The sequence below is a fragment of the Scyliorhinus canicula genome, chromosome 19 (genome assembly GCF_902713615.1).
Source record: "Scyliorhinus canicula chromosome 19, sScyCan1.1, whole genome shotgun sequence".
In the NCBI taxonomy this organism is placed as follows: domain Eukaryota; kingdom Metazoa; phylum Chordata; class Chondrichthyes; order Carcharhiniformes; family Scyliorhinidae; genus Scyliorhinus; species Scyliorhinus canicula.
The window spans coordinates 854,906-877,725 of record NC_052164.1 but is presented as its reverse complement, the minus strand read 5'-3'; the positions used below and the strand labels follow the sequence as shown (position 1 = coordinate 877,725).

The 22,820-nt window shown below is 48.4% G+C and overlaps 1 protein-coding gene across 1 annotated transcript in view; it reads right to left on the bottom strand.

Moving 5' to 3' along the window:
* The window catches only part of cdk12 (cyclin-dependent kinase 12), an 82,153-nt gene that overhangs the window by 41,677 nt on the left and 17,656 nt on the right, over positions 1–22,820 (bottom strand). The window contains exons 3-5 of the mRNA XM_038778933.1: positions 16,364–16,503; positions 3,410–3,580; positions 49–238 (exon numbers count right to left, since the gene is read on the bottom strand). Coding sequence (XP_038634861.1) covers positions 49–238; positions 3,410–3,580; positions 16,364–16,503 — 501 coding nt within the window. The remainder of the gene's footprint in view (positions 1–48; positions 239–3,409; positions 3,581–16,363; positions 16,504–22,820) is intronic.

Here is a 22,820-nt window from a genome sequence, read left to right as displayed (position 1 = left end):
TCCCACAAAGTACACCCACCATCCTGAACTAGCTCTGCATGTCCATACCTATTGTTGAGGAGGATGTTGGAGCATTTGATATCACGATGCAGGAAATTCTTTTTATGACAATAATCCAAACCATCCATCAGTTGCCGCATGAAGGACTTGATGTGGTCCTCAGTGAAATGCACCAGACCCGATTCCAGCAAACCCATCAAATCATGGTCCATGTACTCAAAGACTAGGTAGAAAGCTCCTGTTCGCGATGGAGGCAATATGAACAAGCAAATGGTTACTGCCATTATTTACCCAGTACAGGGAAGCATGGGATAAATTTACTTGCATTATTAGCACAGGATTCTCAAACATTCCTTGCTGAAGTATTAAAATACAGACTCCCTTAAGTATTACCTTGGCTCTATTTGAATCGCTCTACTCCATAAATCCATTACTGTAGGTTCATAGAACATAGAACATTACAGCGCAGTACAGGCCCTTCGGCCCTCGATGTTGCGCCGACCTGTGAAACCCCTCCAAAGCCCATCTACACTATTCCCTTATCGTCCATATGTCTATCCAATGACCATTTGAATGCCCTTAGTGTTGGCGAGTCCACTACTGTTGCAGGCAGGGCATTCCACGCCCTTACTACTCTCTGAGTAAAGAACCTACCTCTAACATCTGTCCTATATCTATCTCCCCTCAATTTAAAGCTATGTCCCCTCGTGCTGGACATCACCATCCGAGGAAAAAGGCTCTCACTGTCCACCCTATCTAATTCTCTCATCATCTTGTATACCTCAATTAAGTCACCTCTTAACCTTCTTCTCTCTAACGAAAACAGCCTTAAGTCCCTCAGCCTTTCCTCATATGATCTTCCCTCCATACCAGGCAACATCCTGGTAAATCTCCTCTGCACCCTTTCCAATGCTTCCACATCCTCCCTATAATGTGGCGACCAGAACTGCACACAATACTCCAAATGCGGACGCACCAGAGTTTTGTACAGCTACAACATGACCTCATGGCTCCGAAACTCAATCCTTCTACCAATATAAGCTAACACATCGTACGCCTTCTTAACAACCCTATCAATCTGTGTGTCAACTTTCAGGGATCTATGTACATGGACACCGAGATCTCTCTGCTCATCCACACTACCACGAATCTTACCATTAGCCCAGTACTTTGTCTTCCTGTTACTCCTTCCAAAATGAATCACCTCACACTTTTCTGAATTAAACTCCATTTGCCACCTCTCAGTCCAGCTCTGCAGCTTATCTATGTCCCTCTGTAACCTGCAACATCCTTTCGCACTGTCCACAACTCCACCTTTAGTGTCATCTGCAAATTTACTCACCCATCCTTCTACGCCCTCCTCCAGGTCATTTATAAAAACAACAAACAGCAGTGGCCCCAAAACAGATCCTTGTGGTACACCACTAGTAACTGAACTCCAGGCTGAACATTTCCCATCAACCACCACCCTTTGTCTTCTTACAGCAAGCCAATTCCTGATCCAAACTGCTAAATCACCCTGAATCCCATGCCTCTGTATTTTGTGCAATAGCCTACCGTGGGGAAACGCTTATCAAACGCTTTACTGAAATCCATATACACCACATCAACTGCTTTACCCTCATCCACCTGTTTGGTCACCTTCTCAAAGAACTCGATAAGGTTTGTGAGGCATGACCTACCCTTCACAAAACCATGTTGATATCCCTGGTGAAATTATTCCTTTCTAGATGATTATACATCCTATCTCTTACAAACCTTTCCAAAACTTTGCCCATAACAGAAGTAAGGTTCACTGGTCTATAGTTACCGGGGTTGTCTCTAACTCCCTTTCTTGAACAATGGGACAACATTTTCTATCCTCCAGTCTTCTGGCACTATAACTGTAGACAATGACGACATAAAGATCAAAGCCAAAGGCTCAGCAATCTCCTCCCTAGCTTCCCAGAGGATCCTAGGATAAATCCCATCCGGCCCAGGGAACTTATCTATTTTCACACTTTCCAGAATTGCTAACACCGCCTCCTTATGAACCTCTAGCCCTTCTAGTCTAGTAGCCTGTGTCTCAGTATTCTCCTTGACAACATTGTCTTTTTTCTGCGTGAATACTGACAAAGAATTTCATTTAGCACCTCTCCCATCTCCTCGGACTCCACGCACAACTTCCCACTTCTGTCCTTGACTGGCCCTACTCTTACCCTAGTCATTCTTTTATTCCTGACATACCTATAGAAAGCTTTAGGGTTATCCTTGATCCTACCTGCCAAAGACTTCTCATGTCCCCTCCTGGCTCTTCTTAGCTCTCTCTTTAGGTCCTTCCTAGCTAACTTGTAACTCTCGAGCGCCCTAACTGAACCATCACGTCTCATCTTTACATAAGCCTCCTTCTTCCTCTTGTCAAGTGTTTCAACTGCTTTAGTAAACCACGGTTCCCTCGCTCGACCAATTCCTCCCTGCCTGACAGGTACATTCTTATCAAGGACACGCAGTAGCTGTTCCTTGAACGAGCTCCACATTTCAAATGTGCCCATCCCCTGCAGTTTCCTTCCCCATCCTATGCATCCTGAGTCTTGCCTCATCGCATCATAATTTCAAACCCCACTCAAGTTCATTTCCTGAATCAGTACCTCAACACAGTACTAAGAATCACAACATTGACATAAGCCCATTGTTCAGATCACAACATTTGTGGGAGATGGTGGTGCAGAGGTCACGTCACTGGAATAATAATCCAGAGACCCAGCTAATGTCCTGGTGACACAGGTCCACATTTGGCCATGGCAGCAATTCAATTAATAAAATCTGAAATTGAAATCTAGACCCAGTAATGGTGATTCTACCATCACTTGTCGTAAAAACCCATCTGGTTCAACAGTGTCCTTTAGGGAAGGAAATCTGCCGTCCTTACCCGGTCTGGCCTACACGTGACTTCAAACCCACAGCAATGTGGTTGATGCTTAATTACCGTGTGAAATGGCCAAGCACTCGGTTCAAGGGCAATTAGGGATGGGCAACAATGTTGGCCCAGCCAGTGAGGCCCACATCACATGAAAACATTAATCAAAAAAAAAATTAAACCTGATGATCCCATGGCAGCAGTTCAGGAGTAATCCCAGGACGGACTCACCACCATCACAATGGATTCATTGCTCATTTGTTTCTTTCTATTGATGGGATGCTTGAAAACTTCCAAATAAGGAGACACATCAGGCGAATTAGTCACAAATCTGAGAAATTAAAGGTTACCCAATCTCCAGTTGTGGATTTAACAGGGCACAGTCCTCCACACCCAACCCCACCAGCTAACTGCATTGCAAGTAATTGCAAAGTAAAAATGGACTTGCAACATTTTGGTTACAAATCGTGGTCCTTAAAACATCACTCTCCACGCTAACATCTACTGACATACCTTTATCTTTTTTGAAATCTAGTGCATCTTGTTTGTCTGTCACAATTTCCTTCATGTTGACCACACTGGTATGGGTGAGCTGACGAAGGATCTTGATTTCTCGAATGGCCGTGATGGGAAATCCCTCCTTTTCATTATCCAGCCGTACCTTTTTAAGAGCAACCATCTCGCCTATTAGAAGAGAAAGAGTCTCCATTATCTGACCAGCCAGTTACAGGGTAAGAATCCAAACTGCTTCTGGAGGGTGCAAGTGCACAAACCGGATTTGCTTGCAATATGCAATAGCCAATGTAACGCTGTTACAGTACGCGGGTATAGCATAACGCTGTTACAGTACGCGGGTATAGCATAATGCTGTTACAGTACACGGGTCTAGCATGACGCTGTTACAGTACACGGGTATAGCATAACGCTGTTACAGTACGCGGGTATAGCATGACGCTGTTACAGTACACGGGTATAGCATAACGCTGTTACAGTACACGGGTATAGCATAACGCTGTTACAGTACGCGGGTATAGCATAATGCTGTTACAGTACGCGGGTATAGCATAATGCTGTTACAGTACGCGGGTATAGCATAATGCTGTTACAGTACGCGGGTATAGCATAATGCTGTTACAGTACGCGGGTATAGCATAATGCTGTTACAGTACGCGGGTATAGCATAACGCTGTTACAGTACGCGGGTATAGCATAACGCTGTTACAGTACGCGGGTATAGCATAATGCTGTTACAGTACGCGGGTATAGCATAACGCTGTTACAGTACGCGGGAATAGCATAACGCTGTTACAGTACGCGGGTATAGCATAATGCTGTTACAGTACGCGGGAATAGCATAACGCTGTTACAGTACGCGGGTATAGCATAACGCTGTTACAGTACGCGGGTATAGCATAACGCTGTTACAGTACGCGGGTATAGCATAATGCTGTTACAGTACGCGGGTATAGCATAATGCTGTTACAGTACGCGGGTATAGCATAACGCTGTTACAGTACGCAGGTATAGCATAACGCTGTTACAGTACGCGGGTATAGCATAACGCTGTTACAGTACGCAGGTATAGCATAACGCTGTTACAGTACGCGGGTATAGCATAACGCTGTTACAGTACGCGGGTATAGCATAATGCTGTTACAGTACGCGGGTATAGCATAATGCTGTTACAGTACGCGGGTATAGCATAACGCTGTTACAGTACGCGGGTATAGCATAATGCTGTTACAGTACGCGGGTATAGCATAATGCTGTTACAGTACGCGGGTATAGCATAACGCTGTTACAGTACGCGGGTATAGCATAATGCTGTTACAGTACACGGGTATAGCATAACGCTGTTAGAGTACGCGGGTATAGCATAACGCTGTTACAGTACGCGGGTATAGCATAATGCTGTTACAGTACGCGGGTATAGCATAACGCTGTTACAGTACACGGGTATAGCATAATGCTGTTACAGTACGCGGGTATAGCATAATGCTGTTACAGTACGCGGGTATAGCATGACGCTGTTACAGTACGCGGGTATAGCATGACGCTGTTACAGTACGCGGGTATAGCATAATGCTGTTACAGTACACGGGTATAGCATAATGCTGTTACAGTACGCGGGTATAGCATAACGCTGTTACAGTACGCGGGTATAGCATAACGCTGTTACAGTACACGGGTATAGCATAACGCTGTTACAGTACGCGGGTATAGCATAACGCTGTTACAGTACGCGGGTATAGCATGACGCTGTTACAGTACACGGGTATAGCACAACAATACTTTATACTGCTCTTCAATAGACTGCCTTTATTTAAACTTCAGTCAGTGTTTAATACAAGCAGTAACCTCAAAACATTTGGAGGGGAGTAGAAAGTTAACACAAGGTAACTGAACATCAACCATCTGTTATTTCATTCTGGTTGTTCTTGTATTCAGGCACCTTAATGAGGTGTGAACTAATGAGTAAGCACAGCTGCTGCTTCTGTCCGAAACTACATGGAGAGCTTAAAATGCTTAAACCAGCAACTTTTAAATCAAAATTAATGCATACAGCCATTGATTCTGTTCTTTTAACCAGTGCAACCATTTTAAAAATGGGCCTTTTAAGAGATGGGGATTGTACTGAATCATGGTCTTAATGCAGATAGATAGAGGTCATCCATATCCAAGTGACATGGGATCAAATGGCGGTTGCAAACCACGGTCCCAGCCTGCCCAGATAAGGGCTGAAAGCACAGAATAAAAGCCTTTGCGAGCTTACCTTTCCTATAAAAGGTGATTGCACTAGAGCAGGTTGTAGACGCGAAACATTACATTTCACCGGCAGCAAGAAGCAGCTGACAAAGTATCACCACACAAATACCAAGTCGGCAATTACCATGAAGCAAACCAGAAAGGGTCGGAATCACAAATCTTGACCATCAGAACAAAATCTTTCCACAGGAAGCACAATGTTCTGTACGTTACCATCCAAGTTGATGTTATAACTGGGTGGGAGGATTCCGGAATGGAACCCTAGCTCAAAGGACTGTGGGTGGGATCTACCCTAATGGGAACAGAGTCCCATAGCACACGCAATTATCCGATGTTTCCCACCGCTCAGAGCACCGAGAAACACCATGCTACCGAATGCCTGTTCGGATCGATCGGGGGCTGCAGCCGGGAATGCATGGCCAACGCCGCACTTAGTTCCGTTTCCTGCACTGAGGGTCCCCGCTCACCGGAACTCCTCAGTGCAGGATGAGATCGGGACGCCATTTTTAAATGGCATCCCAACCTCTCGACCCCCAACGCGACACCCAAACCCCAATTCACCAATCAGCCCCCCTCCGTGCCCCACTGCACAGGGCACCCCTGGGTCCAATCCCCATCGCGGGAAGAATGCTGCCTGGCACCCTGGCAGTGTCCTGCCAGCTTGCAGTGCCATCTGGGCACAATGGCAGTGCCAGGCTGGCACCCAGGTGGCAGCGTCAGGGTTTCAGGTTGGCAGTATCAGGCTGCCCAAAGGGCAAATCCCTGGAGGCCATCAATCCCCTGGGAGACCTCCCCAAGTGCCGTTCCGCCTGGTCTCCACTGAATGGCGCTGGCCTGAGATCTCCTTGGCGAGGGGTTAGATCCCAAGCCTTGGGTAGATCGTGGGAATGCATATTAGAGTGAGACAATGGGTGGGATTCACATCGTGATGTCTCGCGAGATCGTGTTAGATCTTGTAAGGCATGGTCACCAGGTAGATCCTGGAAGAGGGATCTCCCAGCATCTACTGGCTGCGTTGCGCTCTCCGGCAGATCTCGCATTGCAACTTCTGCTTTTCTTTAATAAAGCCTGAAGGATCAGAGTCACAGGATCTCAAATTAGCTTTTTAAAAAAAATATTTTATTGAGACATATATAATTTTAACAACAATTTTAAAGAGGAAAAAAGAACAGAACAAATAACACCCACCCAACCAACAATCAGACCCAGCCAGCATGGCTCACATACACAGTTCTGCACCCCCCCTTTGCCACCTCAACCCCATCCCTTATGCCTCCCTCTTTCTCTTTCCCCTCCCCCTCCCAAATCTGCTGACAGCTTAATTTTCCCCAAAGAAGTCGATAAACTGCTGCCACCTGCGGGCGAACCCTGGCATCGATTCTCTCAGGGCGAACTTGAACAAAGGCCAAAACATCAGCCTCTCTCACCCCCTGGACTCCTGGGTCTTCCGACACATCACAGATCGCCACCTCTGGACTCGGAACCACCCGTGCCTTCAATACCGTGGACATGACATCAGCAAATCCTTGCCAATATCCCCTGAGCTTCAGACATGCCCAAAACATGTGGAGATGATTTGCGGCCCCCGCACACACTGCCCTCCACCCCTGCTCATACGGGCCAGTCATATGTGCCCTGTGAAATGAAAATCGCTTATTGTCACAAGTAGGCTTCAATGAAAAAGCCCCTAGTCGCCACATTCCAGCGCTTGTTCGGGGAGGCTGTTACGGGAATTGAACCGTGCTGCTGGCCTGCTTTCAAAGCCAGCGATTTAGCTCTGTGCTAAACAGCCCCTGTTGACCACCATGAATTGTACCAGGCTGAGCCAGGCACACGACGAGGACAAATTGACTCTGCTCAGGGCCTCCTCCCACAACCCTGTCTCTAATTCCCTGCCCAGTTCTTACTCACACTTTCACTTCACCTCCCTTATCGGGGCTCCCTCCCATTCCAAGGGTTCTTTATAAATTTCCGAGACCGTCCCCTACCCCACTCCCATTTTAGACACTACCTTGTCCTGTATCCCCTGGGGCGGTGGGTGCGGAAAGGTGGAGACCTGCCTCCGAGCAAAGACCCTCACCTGCAGGTGGCGGAACCCATTCCCCCCCGGGCAGTTCAAACGCCTCCTCCAAATCCTCCAAGCACAGAAAGCTGCCATCAATAAACAGGTCGCCAAACCGCTCGATCCCAGCTCTCTGCCACCTCCGAAACTCCCATCCAACTCCTCCTACTTGTCGCTGACCAAAATGTCCCCCCCCCCAGCGATCAACCATAACCCTTCCTGGGCCAGCCTCCAGCCCGCGCCCCGTAACTCCTCAGGCCCGCCCCTCTGGCACCCACTGTCATCGACCCTCACCAAGCATCCAGCAGAGGGCAGCAGAGCAGAGCTACTGATCAGCTGTTCTGGGGGAATTTGCATACGTGCAGTGCGGTCAGCCTAAGTTGAAGGGGAACCGGAGAAGGAGACCCAAGGAGTTTGAGTGAAGACAAGCATCCAGCAGAGGGCAGCAGAGCAGAGCTACTGATCAGCTGTTCTGGGGGAATTTGCATACGTGCAGTGCGGTCAGCCTAAGTTGAAGGGGAACCGGAGAAGGAGACCCAAGGAGTTTGAGTGAAGACAAGCATCCAGCAGAGGGCAGCAGAGCAGAGCTACTGATCAGCTGTTCTGGGGGAATTTGCATACGTGCAGTGCGGTCAGCCTAAGTTGAAGGGGAACCGGAGAAGGAGACCCAAGGAGTTTGAGTGAAGACAAGCATCCAGCAGAGGGCAGCAGAGCAGAGCTACTGATCAGCTGTTCTGGGGGAATTTGCATACGTGCAGTGCGGTCAGCCTAAGTTGAAGGGGAACCGGAGAAGGAGACCCAAGGAGTTTGAGTGAAGACAAGCATCCAGCAGAGGGCAGCAGAGCAGAGCTACTGATCAGCTGTTCTGGGGGAATTTGCATACGTGCAGTGCGGTCAGCCTAAGTTGAAGGGGAACCGGAGAAGGAGACCCAAGGAGTTTGAGTGAAGACAAGCATCCAGCAGAGGGCAGCAGAGCAGAGCTACTGATCAGCTGTTCTGGGGGAATTTGCATACGTGCAGTGCGGTCAGCCTAAGTTGAAGGGGAACCGGAGAAGGAGACCCAAGGAGTTTGAGTGAAGACAAGCATCCAGCAGAGGGCAGCAGAGCAGAGCTACTGATCAGCTGTTCTGGGGGAATTTGCATACGTGCAGTGCGGTCAGCCTAAGTTGAAGGTGGTTTGTGGAGGGGCTGTTGGCAAGTGACAGTTAAACCCGAAACACTTTGTGAGTGTTTCCCACCCTACCTCCTCCTCTAACCAACCCCCCCACCCCACGGTGGTTGGGAAGCGGGAGCAGGGGCCTGTCGTGAAGGTGAGTGAGTGCCTTTAAATTTGCTTAACTTTCAGCGGGAGCAGGGTTTGAGGTAATATCAGGTAAGCTCCTCCTTTCTTTTTCTTTTTCTTGTTTTTTTTAAATCTAGAGGTGATGTCAGGGAAGGCAGTACAATGCTCCTCCTGCAGAATGTTTGAGGTGAGGGACGCCGTCAGTGTCCCTGCTGATTTCATCTGTGGGAAGTGCACCCAACTCCAGCTCCTCAAAAACCGTGTTAGGGACCTGGAGCTTGAGCTGGATGAACTTCGGATCATTCGGGAGGCAGAGGGGGTCATAGATAGGAGCTTCAGGGAAGTAGTTACACCAAAGACTGGAGATAGATGGGTAACTGTAAAAGGGACAGGGAAGAAGCAGTCAGTGCAGGGACCCCCTGCGGTCGTTCCCCTGAGTAACAAGTATACCGTTTTGGATACTTGTGGGGGGGACGACTTACCAGGGGTAAGCCATGGGGTACGGGCCTCTGGCACGGAGTCTGTCCCTGTTGCTCAGAAGGGAAGGGGGCAAAGGAGTAGAACATTAGTAATTGGGGACTCAATAGTCAGGGGCACAGATAGGAGATTTTGTGGGAGCGAGAGAGACTCACGTTTGGTATGTTGCCTCCCAGGTGCAAGGGTAAGTGATGTCTCGGATCGTGTTTTCCGGGTCCTTAAGGGGGAGGGGGAGCAGCCCCAAGTCGTAGTCCACATTGGCACTAACGACATAGGTAGGAAAGGGGACAAGGATGTCAGGCAGGCCTTTAGGGAGCTAGGATGGAAGCTCAGAGCGAGAACAAACAGAGTTGTTATCTCTGGGTTGTTGCCCGTGCCACGTGATAGTGAGATGAGGAATAGGGAGAGAGAGCAATTAAACACGTGGCTACAGGGATGGTGCAGGCGGGAGGGATTCAGATTTCTGGATAACTGGGGCTCTTTCTGGGGAAGGTGGGACCTCTATAGACAGGATGGTCTACATCTGAACCTGAGGGGCACCAATATCCTGGGGGGGAGATTTGTTAGTGCTCTTTGGGGGGGTTTAAACTAATTCAGCAGGGGCATGGGAACCTGGAGTGTAGTTTTGGGGTACGGGAGATTGAGAGTATAGAGGTCAGGAGCACAGATTTGACTTCGCAGGAGGGTGCCAGTGTTCAGGTAGGTGGTTTGAAGTGCGTCTACTTCAATGCCAGGAGTATACGAAATAAGGTAGGGGAACTGGCAGCATGGGTTGGTACCTGGGACTTCGACGTTGTGGCCATTTCAGAGACATGGATAGAGCAGGGACAGGAATGGTTGTTGCAGGTTCCGGGGTTTAGGTGTTTTAGTAAGCTCAGAGAAGGGGGCAAAAGAGGGGGAGGTGTGGCACTGCTAGTCAAGGACAGTATTACGGTGGCGGAAAGGATGCTAGATGGGGACTCTTCTTCTGAGGTAGTATGGGCTGAGGTTAGAAACAGGAAAGGAGAGGTCACCCTGTTGGGAGTTTTCTATAGGCCACCTAATAGTTCTAGGGATGTAGAGGAAAGGATGGCGAAGATGATTCTGGAAAAGAGCGAAAGTAACAGGGTAGTTGTTATGGGAGACTTTAACTTTCCAAATATTGACTGGAAAAGATATAGTTCGGGTACATTAGATGGGTCGTTCTTTGTACAATGTGTGCAGGAGGGTTTCCTGACACAATATGTTGACAGGCCAACAAGAGGCGAGGCCACATTGGATTTGGTTTTGGGTAATGAACCAGGCCAGGTGTTAGATCTGGAGGTAGGTGAGCACTTTGGAAACAGTGACCACAATTCGGTGACCTTTACGTTAGTGATGGAAAGGGATAAGTATACCCCGCAGGGCAAGAGTTATAGCTGGGGGAAGGGCAATTATGATCCCATTAGACATGACTTAGGATGTGTTGGTTGGAGAAGTAGGCTGCAAGGGTTGGGCACACTGGATATGTGGAGCTTGTTCAAGGAACAGCTATTGCATGTTCTTGATAAGTACGTACCAGTCAGGCAGGGAGGAAGGGGTCGAGCGAGGGAACCGTGGTTTACCAAAGAAGTGGAATCTCTTGTTAAGAGGAAGAAGGAGGCCTATGTGAAGATGAGGCATGAAGTTTCAGTTGGGGCGCTTGATAGTTACAAGGAAGCGAGGAAGGATCTAAAGAGAGAGCTGAGACGAGCAAGGAGGGGACATGAGAAGTCTTTGGCAGGTAGGATCAAGGAAAACCCAAAAGCTTTCTATAGGTATGTCAGGAATAAAAGAATGACTAGGGTAAGAGTAGGGCCAGTCAAGGACAGTGGTGGGAAGTTGTGTGTGGAGGCTGAGGAGATAAGCGAGATACTTTTCGTCAGTATTCACTCAAGAAAAAGATAATATTGTGGAGGAGAATGCTGAGACCCAGGCTATTAGAATAGATGGCATTGAGGTGCATAGGGAAGAAGTGTTGGCAATTCCGGACAAAGTGAAAATAGATAAGTCCCCGGGGCCGGATGGGATTTATCCTAGGATTCTCTGGGAAGCCAGGGAAGAGATTGCTGAGCCTTTGGCTTTGATTTTTAGGTCATCATTGGCTACAGGAATAGTGCCAGAGGACTGGAGGATAGCAAATGTGGTCCCTTTGTTCAAGAAGGGGAGTAGAGATAACCCCGGTAACTATAGGCCGGTGAGCCTAACGTCTGTGGTGGGTAAGGTCTTGGAGAGGATTATAAAAGATACGATTTATAATCATCTAGATAGGAATAATATGATTAGGGATAGTCAGCATGGTTTTGTGAAGGGTAGGTCATGCCTCACAAACCTTATCGAGTTCTTTGAGAAGGTGACTGAACAGGTAGACGAGGGTAGAGCAGTTGATGTGTATATGGATTTCAGTAAAGCGTTTGATAAGGTTCCCCACGGTCGGCTATTGCAGAAAATACGGAGGCTGGGGATTGAGGGTGATTTAGAGATGTGGATCAGAAATTGGCTAGTTGAAAGAAGACAGAGAGTGGTAGTTGATGGGAAATGTTCAGAATGGAGTTCAGTTACGAGTGGCGTACCACAAGGATCTGTTCTGGGGCCGTAGCTGTTTGTCATTTTTATAAATGACCTAGAGGAGGGAGCAGAAGGATGGGTGAGTAAATTTGCAGACGACACTAAAGTCGGTGGAGTTGTAGACAGTGCGGAAGGATGTTGCAGGTTACAGAGGGACATAGATAAGCTGCAGAGCTGGGCTGAGAGGTGGCAAATGGAGTTTAATGTAGAGAAGTGTGAGGTGATTCACTTTGGAAAGAATAACAGGAATGCGGAATATTTGGCTAATGGTAAAATTCTTGGTAGTGTGGATGAGCAGAGGGATCTCGGTGTCCATGTACATTGATCCCTGAAAGTTGCCACCCAGGTTGATAGGGTTGTGAAGAAGGCCTATGGTGTGTTGGCCTTTATTGGTAGAGGGATTGAGTTCCGGAGCCATGAGGTCATGTTGCAGTTGTACAAAACTCTAGTACGGCCGCATTTGGAGTATTGCGTACAGTTCTGGTCGCCTCATTATAGGAAGGACGTGGAAGCTTTGGAACGGGTGCAGAGGAGATTTACCAGGATGTTGCCTGGTATGGAGGGAAAATCTTATGAGGAAAGGCTGATGGACTTGAGGTTGTTTTCGTTAGAGAGAAGAAGGTTAAGAGGTGACTTAATAGAGGCATACAAAATGATCAGAGGGTTAGATAGGGTGGACAGCGAGAGCCTTCTCCCGCGGATGGAGGTGGCTAGCACGAGGGGACATAGCCTTAAATTGAGGGGTAATAGATATAGGACAGAGGTCAGAGGTGGGTTTTTTACGCAAAGAGTGGTGAGGCCGTGGAATGCCCTACCTGCAACAGTAGTGAACTCGCCAACATTGAGGGCATTTAAAAATTTATTGGATAAGCATATAGATGATAAGGGCATAGTGTAGGTTAGATGGCCTTTAGTTTTTTTTCCATGTCGGTGCAACATCGAGGGCCGAAGGGCCTGTACTGCGCTGTATCGTTCTATGTTCTATGTCAACCTTCACCAGTCCCTCCCCTGTCAGCTGTCTTCTATCCCTCCACCTCATAACAAAATGAAAATCACAAGCCCCTCTCACTACCTGTTCACCCCCCACTGTGCTTCCGTGAGCTAGCCCACCCAGCTACCCTGGTATCCCCGCCCATGGCACCTAGCATCCTACCCCCACTGATTCCTCCCCCCCCCCCCCCCCCCCCCCCCCCCCCACCCAACCGGGTCAACCATCCTCCCAGTGCAAGCTTTACAATCCCTGTCAAACACAAGGAAAAGAGCAACCCACCCTCCCCCAACAAGAACGAAACAAACCCAAAGCAGAGCAACGGCTCCGAGTACAGTGCAAACATGGTTCATACAAACCAGAAGAAAAACATAATACAAGGTAGGAACATCCCCTCCACAGTTCAAAGTCCTCCTTCTCCTCCCAGTCCATTGTCTCAACAAATTCCATCACCTCCTCTGGCGACCCAAAGCAGAGTTCCCGGCCTTCATACGTTACCCACAGACGCACTGGGTACACTTCGTTGAAGCTTGCTCTCCTTTTGGCCAGCTCCACACCCAGGTCCTGAGAGACGTACAGCTCACTGCCTTCCCATGTACAGCGCCTCATCTGCCTGGCCCACCTCAAAATCCTCCCTTATCCAGGAACCGGTGCAATCACACCACCATCGCCCTCGGCGGCCCATTCCTCTGTGGCTTCCTCACAAGCGCCCAGTCCACCTCCAAGGGCCGGGCAAATCCTCCTTCACCCAGCAGCTTCTCGAACATTCGTGCCACATTTGTCCGCTCCCTCACGAGGGGACCCACGATCCTCAAGTTCTGCAGGTCCTCCACCTTCTCCTTCAGCCTCCTCTGTTGATCTCTCATCAACCCCATCTCCGCAGCCATCGAGGTGAGCTGCTCATTATGCTCACCCACCGCCTTCTCCACCTTCCGAATCATCTGGCCCTGGGCCTCCAACCTCATCTCCATGCGGTCGATCCCTGCCTTATCGGATCCACCAGCCTGGTCGGATCCTCCAAGTTCTTCTTCCTCTGCTGGGCAAACGTCTCGTGGAGGAAGCTCACTAGCTAATCTGTCAACCAGTGGGCCTAGGATCCTGACCCTCCGCCATCTCACCCTGTGTCGCAGGCTTCACACCAGCTTTCCGCAGTTTCTCCCTCCTTTTTCAGCCACTTCTGGTCCAAGAATCCACACACCATGGCCACCACCAGAGGTGTCCCGTGTATTAGTTTTAACAACAGGAAAACGCATTTATTAAACATGGAAAAATTAGATTATTATACAATACTCCTTTACTCCCCCCTTAGTCTACCAATTACACACAGATTTTAAGATTAACATGGATTACAAAGTACATCTTAAGCTACAATGGTCTTATCAACACGAAAAGTCCCCTTTAAGCACACACAGGATGACTGGGAATCCAAGTGAATGTCTGGGAATATTGCCTCAAACTCCCCCCAGGTTATTCTTGTATCGTGAGTCACCCTGCCTCACTGAACTCTGGTGTCCACATGAGCGATTTCAAATTTTACTTTCAAAAGTCACACTTTCAAATCTTCTTTCTGCTGCTTCCATCAAGGCTTCACTTTCAGGTTTTACACCCCTCCCTTCAGATTTCCTTTAGTCTTAAAGGTTTTTACATAAACTCCGAGGTGCAGTCACCAATTTCCACCATCATTTCAAATAATGTCTCCCAAACTGTAGTAATTTCTCTCAAACTTTTACACTACTGTAGACATCTTTCTTGCCTCTCACGATCCAGTGTATTCCAACTCTCCATGACTTTACTGAATAGTAATCTGTTCTGGGTCCCAGTTTCCACTGTTCCATTAACTCCAGACTTCTTGGAAGCTTCTCGTCATTTCTCTAGTTTCCAAACCTAGCTGGACTTTATGTTTCTGGCATGTTTTCTTAACCATTACTCCATAGTATTGTCATTTATCATTTGTCATTTATCTCAAGAGGGTTGGAATATAAAAGCAGCGATGTGCTACTGAGCCTTTATAAGGCTCTGGTTAGGCCCCATTTGGAGTACTGTGTCCAGTTTTGGGCCCCACATCTCAGGAAGGACATACTGGCACTGGAGCGTGTCCAGCGGAGATTCACACGGATGATCCCTGGAATGGCGGGTCTAACATATGAAGAACGGCTGAGGATCCTGGGATTGTATTCATTGGAGTTTAGAAGGTTAAGGGGAGATCTAATAGAAACTTACAAGATAATATATGGCTTAGAAAGGGTGGACGCAAAGAAACTGTTTCCGTTAGGCGAGGAGACGAGGACCCGTGGGCACAGCCTTAGAATTAGAGGAAGTAAATTCAGAACAGAAATGCGGAGACATTTCTTCAGCCAGAGAGTGGTGGGCCTGTGGAATTCATTGCCGCGGAGTGCAGTGGAGGCCGGGACGCTGAATGGCTTCAAGGCAGAGATAGATAAATTCTTGATGTCGCGAGGAATTAAGGGCTACGGGGAGAATGCTGGTAGGTGGAGTTGAAATGCCCATCAGCCATGATTGAATGCGGAGTGGACTCGATGGGCCGAATGGCCTTACTTCCACTCCTATGTCTCATGGTCTTATAGTATGGCTTTTCCTCTAGCAAGGCTCAGAGAGATGTTCCCTCTTTAACCTTCTAAAACCAACTGATAATAATAAACTTTATTATTGCCACAAGTAGGCTTACTTTAATACTGCAATGAAGTTACTGTGAAAATCCCCTAGTCGCCACATTCCGGCACCTGTCCGGGTACATTGAGGGAGAATTCAGAATGTCCAATTCACCTAACAAGCATGTCTTTCGGGACTCGTGGGAGGAAACCAGAGCAAACCGACACAGACACAGGAAGAATATGAAGACTCCGCACACACAGTGACCCAAGCCGGAAATCGAACCCGGCCCCCTGGCGCTGTGAAGCTACAGTGCTAACCACTGTGCTAGCGTGCCACCCATGCAATATGGCAGAGCTGTGGAAGCTGCCTCCTCTCGCACTGCGTATCGCCAGCTGCTATCAAATTAGCTAAACTAAAGCTCAAAAGTGTCTACCTTACAAGGCCCCAGTTTCTAAGCAAACTGCTGGCTTATTTACTCTTCACACTGTAGCCCCCTGTAAGCACAATAAAATCACAGTTTGAATTGAAACCAACCAAACACCTCTGTCCAGCATGAGTCTAACGATATTTTTTTACCCTTCCAGACATGGAAATATTAATTAACCCCACTTAAAATGATACCTCATTTCTCATGTTTACCAATACAAATCCCTTGTTTTCCAAATATGTACGTCCTGTATGACAGAAAGCGTGAGTTTCTGCATCACTATTTACCTGTATCCTTATCCTTCGCTTTGTAAACTTGCCCATACGTCCCTTCACCAGTGATTCCAATGATGTCAAATTTATCCACACACCGCTTGCCCCAGTCGCTCTCCGTCTCCTTTTTCTCACCATAGCGGGGACAACAGATTCTTGAAAAAATTTTATGAAAGGCATCAGTGGCAATAATAACTAACCAGCACCTGGATCAATACACCCTCCATTCAACTGCATCTCTTGTACAATATTTTTTTCTTTTTCTGAAATTAATGACTTTCACTAGGGTACGCGTTCAGTATGCACTGACTCTCGCTGAGGTACAGTTCCACACACACTGACTCTCGCTGGGGTACAGTTCCACACACACTGACTCGCTGGGGTACAGTTCCACACACATTTAAGATGATTAATGCAGGTAGGGGAGTGGATGTTGTCTATATGGACTTCAGTAAGGCCTTTGACAAGGTCCCTCATGGTAGACTGGTACAAAAGGTGAAGTCACATGGGATCAGGGGTGAGCTGGCAAGGTGGATACAGAACTGGCTAGGTCATAGAAGGCAGAGAGTAGCAATGGAAGGGTGCTTTTCTAATTGGAGGGCTGTGACTAGTGGTGTTCTGCAGGGATCAGTGCTGGGACCTTTGCTGTTCGTAGCATATATAAATGATTTGGAGGAAAATGTAACTGGTCTGATTAGTAAGTTTGCAGACGACACAAAGGTTGGTGGAATTGCGGATAGCGATGAGGACTGTCAGAGGATACAGCAGGATTTAGATTGTTTGGAGACTTGGGCGGAGAGATGGCAGATGGAGTTTAATCCGAACAAATGTGAGGTGATGCATTTTGGAAGGTCTAATGCAGGTAGGGAATATACAGTGAATGGTAGAACCCTCAAGAGTATTGCAAGTCAGAGATATCAAGGTGTACAGGTCCACAGGTCACTGAAAGGGGCAACACAGGTGGAGAAGGTTGTCAAGAAGGCAGACGGCATGCTTGCCTTCATTGGCCGGGGCATTGAGTATAAGAATTGGCAAGCCATGTTGCAGCTGTATAGAACTTTAGTTAGGCCACACTTAGAGTATAGTGTACAATTCTGGTCGCCACACTACCAGAAGGATGTGGAGGCATGAGAGAGGGTGCAGAAGAGATTTACCCGGATGCTGCCTGGTATGGAGGGCATTAGCTATGAGGAGCGGTTAAATAAACTTTGTTTGTTCTCACTGGAATGACGGAGGTTGAGGGGCGACCTGATAGAAGGCTACAAAATTATGAGGGGCATAGACAGAGTGGATAGTCAGAGGCTTTTCCCCAGGGTAGAGGGGTCAATTATGAGGGGGCATAGGTTTAAGGTGCAGGGGCAAGGTTTAGACGAGATGTACGAGTCAAGTTTTTTTACACAGAGGATATGGGTGCCTGGAACTCGCTGCCGGAGGAGGTGGTGGAAGCAGGGCCGATAGTGACATTTAAGGGGCATCTTGACAAATACATGAATCGGATGGGAAGAGGGATACTGGCCCAGGAAGTGCAGAAGATTTGAGTTTAGTCGGGCAGCATGGTCGGCATGGGCTTGGAGGGCCGAAGGGCCTGTTCCCGTGCTGTACTTTTCTTTGTTCTTTCTTACACTGACTCTCACTGGGGTACAGTTCCACATGCACTGACTCTCACTGGGGTACAGTCCCAAACACACTGACTCTCACTGAGATACAGTTCCACACACTGACGCTCGCTGGGATACAGTTCCACACACACTGACTCTCACTGAGATACAGTTCCACACACTGACTCTCGCTGGGATACAGTAACACACACACTGACTCTCACTCAGATACAGTTCCACACACTGACTCTCGCTGGGATACAGTAACACACACACTGACTCTCACTGAGATACAGTTCCACACACTGACTCTCACTGAGATACAGTTCCACATACTGACTCTCACTGGGATACAGTTCCACACACCCTGACTCTCACTGGGATACAGTTCCACACACTGACTCTCACGGGGATACAGTAACACACACACTGACTCTCACTGGGATACAGTTCCACACACACTGACTCTCACTGGGATACAGTTCCACACATACTGACTCTCACTGGGATACAGTTCCACACACACTGACTCTCACTGGGATACAGTTCCACACACACTGACTCTCACTGGGGTACGGGTCCCACACACACTGACTCTCACTGGGATACAGTTCCACACACACTGACTCTCACTGGGATACAGTTCCACACACACTGACTCTCACTAGGGTGCAGTTCCACACACACTGACTCTCACTGGGATACAGTTCCACACACACTGACTCTCACTGGGATACAGTTCCACACACACTGACTCTCACTGGGATACAGTTCCACACACACTGACTCTCACTGGGGTACAGTTCCACACACACTGACTCTCACTGGGGTACAGTTCCACACACACTGACTCTCACTGAGATACAGTTCCACACACTGACTCTCACTGGGATACAGTTCCACACAGACTGACTCTCACTGAGATACAGTTCCACACACACTGACTCACTGAGATACAGTTCCACACACACTGACTCTCACTAGGGTGCAGTTCCACACACACTGATTCTCACTGGGATACAGTTCCACACACACTGACTCTCACTGGGACACAATTCCACACACACTGACTCTCACTGAGATACAGTTCCACACACACCGACTCTCACTGGGGTACAGTTATACACATACTGACTCTCTATGGGGTACAGTTCCACACACACTGACTCTCACTAGGGTGCAGTTCCACACACACTGACTCTCACTGGGATACAGTTCCACACACACTGACTCTCACTGGGATACAGTTCCACACACACAGACTCTCACAAGGGTGCAGTTCCACACACACTGACTCTCACTGAGATACAGTTCCACACACACTGACTCTCACTGAGATACAGTTCCACACATACTGACTCTCACTGAGATACAGTTCCCCACACACTGACTCTCACTGGGATACAGTTCCACACACACTGACTCTCACTGGAGTACAGTTCCACACACTGACTCACTGGGATACAGTTCCACACACACTGACTCTCACTGGGATACAGTTCCACACACACTGACTCTCACTGGGATACAGTTCCACACACACTGACTCTCACAAGGGTGCAGTTCCACACACACTGACTCTCACTGAATTACAGTTCCACACACACTGACTCTCTCTGAGATACAGTTCCACACATACTGACTCTCACTGAGATACAGTTCCCCACACACTGACTCTCACTGAGATACAGTTCCACACATACTGACTCTCACTGAGATACAGTTCCCCACACACTGACTCTCACTGGGATACAGTTCCACACACACTGACTCTCACTGGAGTACAGTTCCACACACTGACTCACTGGGACACAGTTCCACACACACTGACTCTCACTGGGATACAGTTCCACACATATTGACTCTCATTGGGGTACAGTTCCACACACACTGACTCTCACTGGGGTACAGTTCCACACACACTGACTCTCGCTGGGATACAGTTCCACACATACTGACTCTCACTGGGATACAGTTCCACACACACTGACGCTCACTGGGGTACAGTTCCACACACACTGACTCTCACTGGGATACAGTTCCACACACATTGACTCTCACTGGGGTACAGTTCCACGCTCACTGGGGTACAGTTCCACACACACTGACTCTCACTGGGGTACAGTTCCACACACACTGACTCTCACTGGGGTACAGTTCCACACATACTGACTCTCACTGAGATACAGTTCCACACACACTGACTCTCACTGGGAAACAGTTCCACACACACTGACTCTCACTGGGAAACAGTTCCACACACACTGACTCTCACTGGGATACAGTTCCACACACACTGACTCTCACAAGGGTGCAGTTCCACACACACTGACTCTCACTGAGATACAGTTCCACACACACTGACTCTCACTGAGATACAGTTCCACACATACTGACTCTCACTGAGATACAGTTCCCCACACACTGACTCTCACTGAGATACAGTTCCACACATACTGACTCTCACTGAGATACAGTTCCCCACACACTGACTCTCACTGGGATACAGTTCCACACACACTGACTCTCACTGGAGTACAGTTCCACACACTGACTCACTGGGACACAGTTCCACACACACTGACTCTCACTGGGATACAGTTCCACACATATTGACTCTCATTGGGGTACAGTTCCACACACACTGACTCTCACTGGGGTACAGTTCCACACACACTGACTCTCGCTGGGATACAGTTCCACACATACTGACTCTCACTGGGATACAGTTCCACACACACTGACGCTCACTGGGGTACAGTTCCACACACACTGACTCTCACTGGGATACAGTTCCACACACATTGACTCTCACTGGGGTACAGTTCCACACACACTGACTCTCACTGGGGTACAGTTCCACACACACTGACTCTCACTGGGGTACAGTTCCACACATACTGACTCTCAATGAGATACAGTTCCACACATACTGACTCTCACTGGGGTACAGTTCCACACACACTGACTCTCACTGGGGTACAGTTCCACACACACTGACTGTGACTGAGTACAGTTCCACACATACTGACTCTCACTGGGGTACAGTTCCACACACACTGACTGTGACTGAGTACCGTTCCACACATACTGACTCTCACTGGGGTACAGTGCCACACACACTGACTGTGACTGAGTACAGTTCCACACACACTGACTCTCACTGGGATACAGTCCCACACACACTGACTCTCACTGGGGTACAGTTCCACACAAACTGACTCTCACTGGGATACAGTTCCACACACACTGACGCTCACTGGGGTACAGTTCCACACACACTGACTCTCGCTGGGATACAGTTCCACATACACTGACTCTCACTGGGATACAGTTCCACACACACTGACTCTCACTGGGATACAGTTCCACACACACTGACTCTCACTGGGGTACAGTTCTGCACATACTGACTCTCACTGGGATACAGTTCCACACACACTGACTGTGACTGAGTACAGTGCCACACACACTGACTGTGACTGAGTACAGTGCCACACACACTGACTCTCACTGGGATACAGTTCCACACACACCGACTCTCACTGGGGTACAGTTCTACACATACTGACTCTCACTGGGGTACAGTTCCACACACACTGACTCTCACTGGGATACAGTTCCACACATACTGACTCTCACTGGGATACAGTTCCACACACACTGACTCTCACTGGGATACAGTTCCACACACACTGACTCTCACTGGGGTACAGTTCCGCACACACTGACTCTCACTGGGATACAGTTCCACACACACTGACTCTCACTGGGATACAGTTCCACACACACTGACTCTCACAAGGGTGCAGTTCCACACACACTGACTCTCACTGGGGTACAGTTCCACACACACTGACTCTCGCTGGGATACAGTTCCACACATACTGACTCTCACTGGGATACAGTTCCACACACACTGACGCTCACTGGGGTACAGTTCCACACACACTGACTCTCACTGGGATACAGTTCCACACACATTGACTCTCACTGGGGTACAGTTCCACACACACTGACTCTCACTGAGATACAGTTCCACACACACTGACTCTCACTGAGATACAGTTCCACACATATTGACTCTCATTGGGGTACAGTTCCACACACACTGACTCTCACAAGGGTGCAGTTCCACACACACTGACTCTCACTGAGATACAGTTCCACACACACTGACTCTCACTGAGATACAGTTCCACACATACTGACTCTCACTGGAGTACAGTTCCACACACTGACTCACTGGGACACAGTTCCACACACACTGACTCTCACTGGGATACAGTTCCACACATATTGACTCTCATTGGGGTACAGTTCCACACACACTGACTCTCACTGGGGTACAGTTCCACACACACTGACTCTCGCTGGGATACAGTTCCACACATACTGACTCTCACTGGGATACAGTTCCACACACACTGACGCTCACTGGGGTACAGTTCCACACACACTGACTCTCACTGGAATACAGTTCCACACACATTGACTCTCACTGGGGTACAGTTCCACGCTCACTGGGGTACAGTTCCACACACACTGACTCTCACTGGGGTACAGTTCCACACACACTGACTCTCACTGGGGTACAGTTCCACACACACTGACTCTCACTGGGGTACAGTTCCACACATACTGACTCTCACTGAGATACAGTTCCACACATACTGACTCTCACTGGGGTACAGTTCCACACACACTGACTCTCACTGGGGTACAGTTCCACACACACTGACTGTGACTGAGTACAGTTCCACACATACTGACTCTCACTGGGGTACAGTTCCACACACACTGACTGTGACTGAGTACCGTTCCACACATACTGACTCTCACTGGGGTACAGTTCCACACACACTGACTGTGAC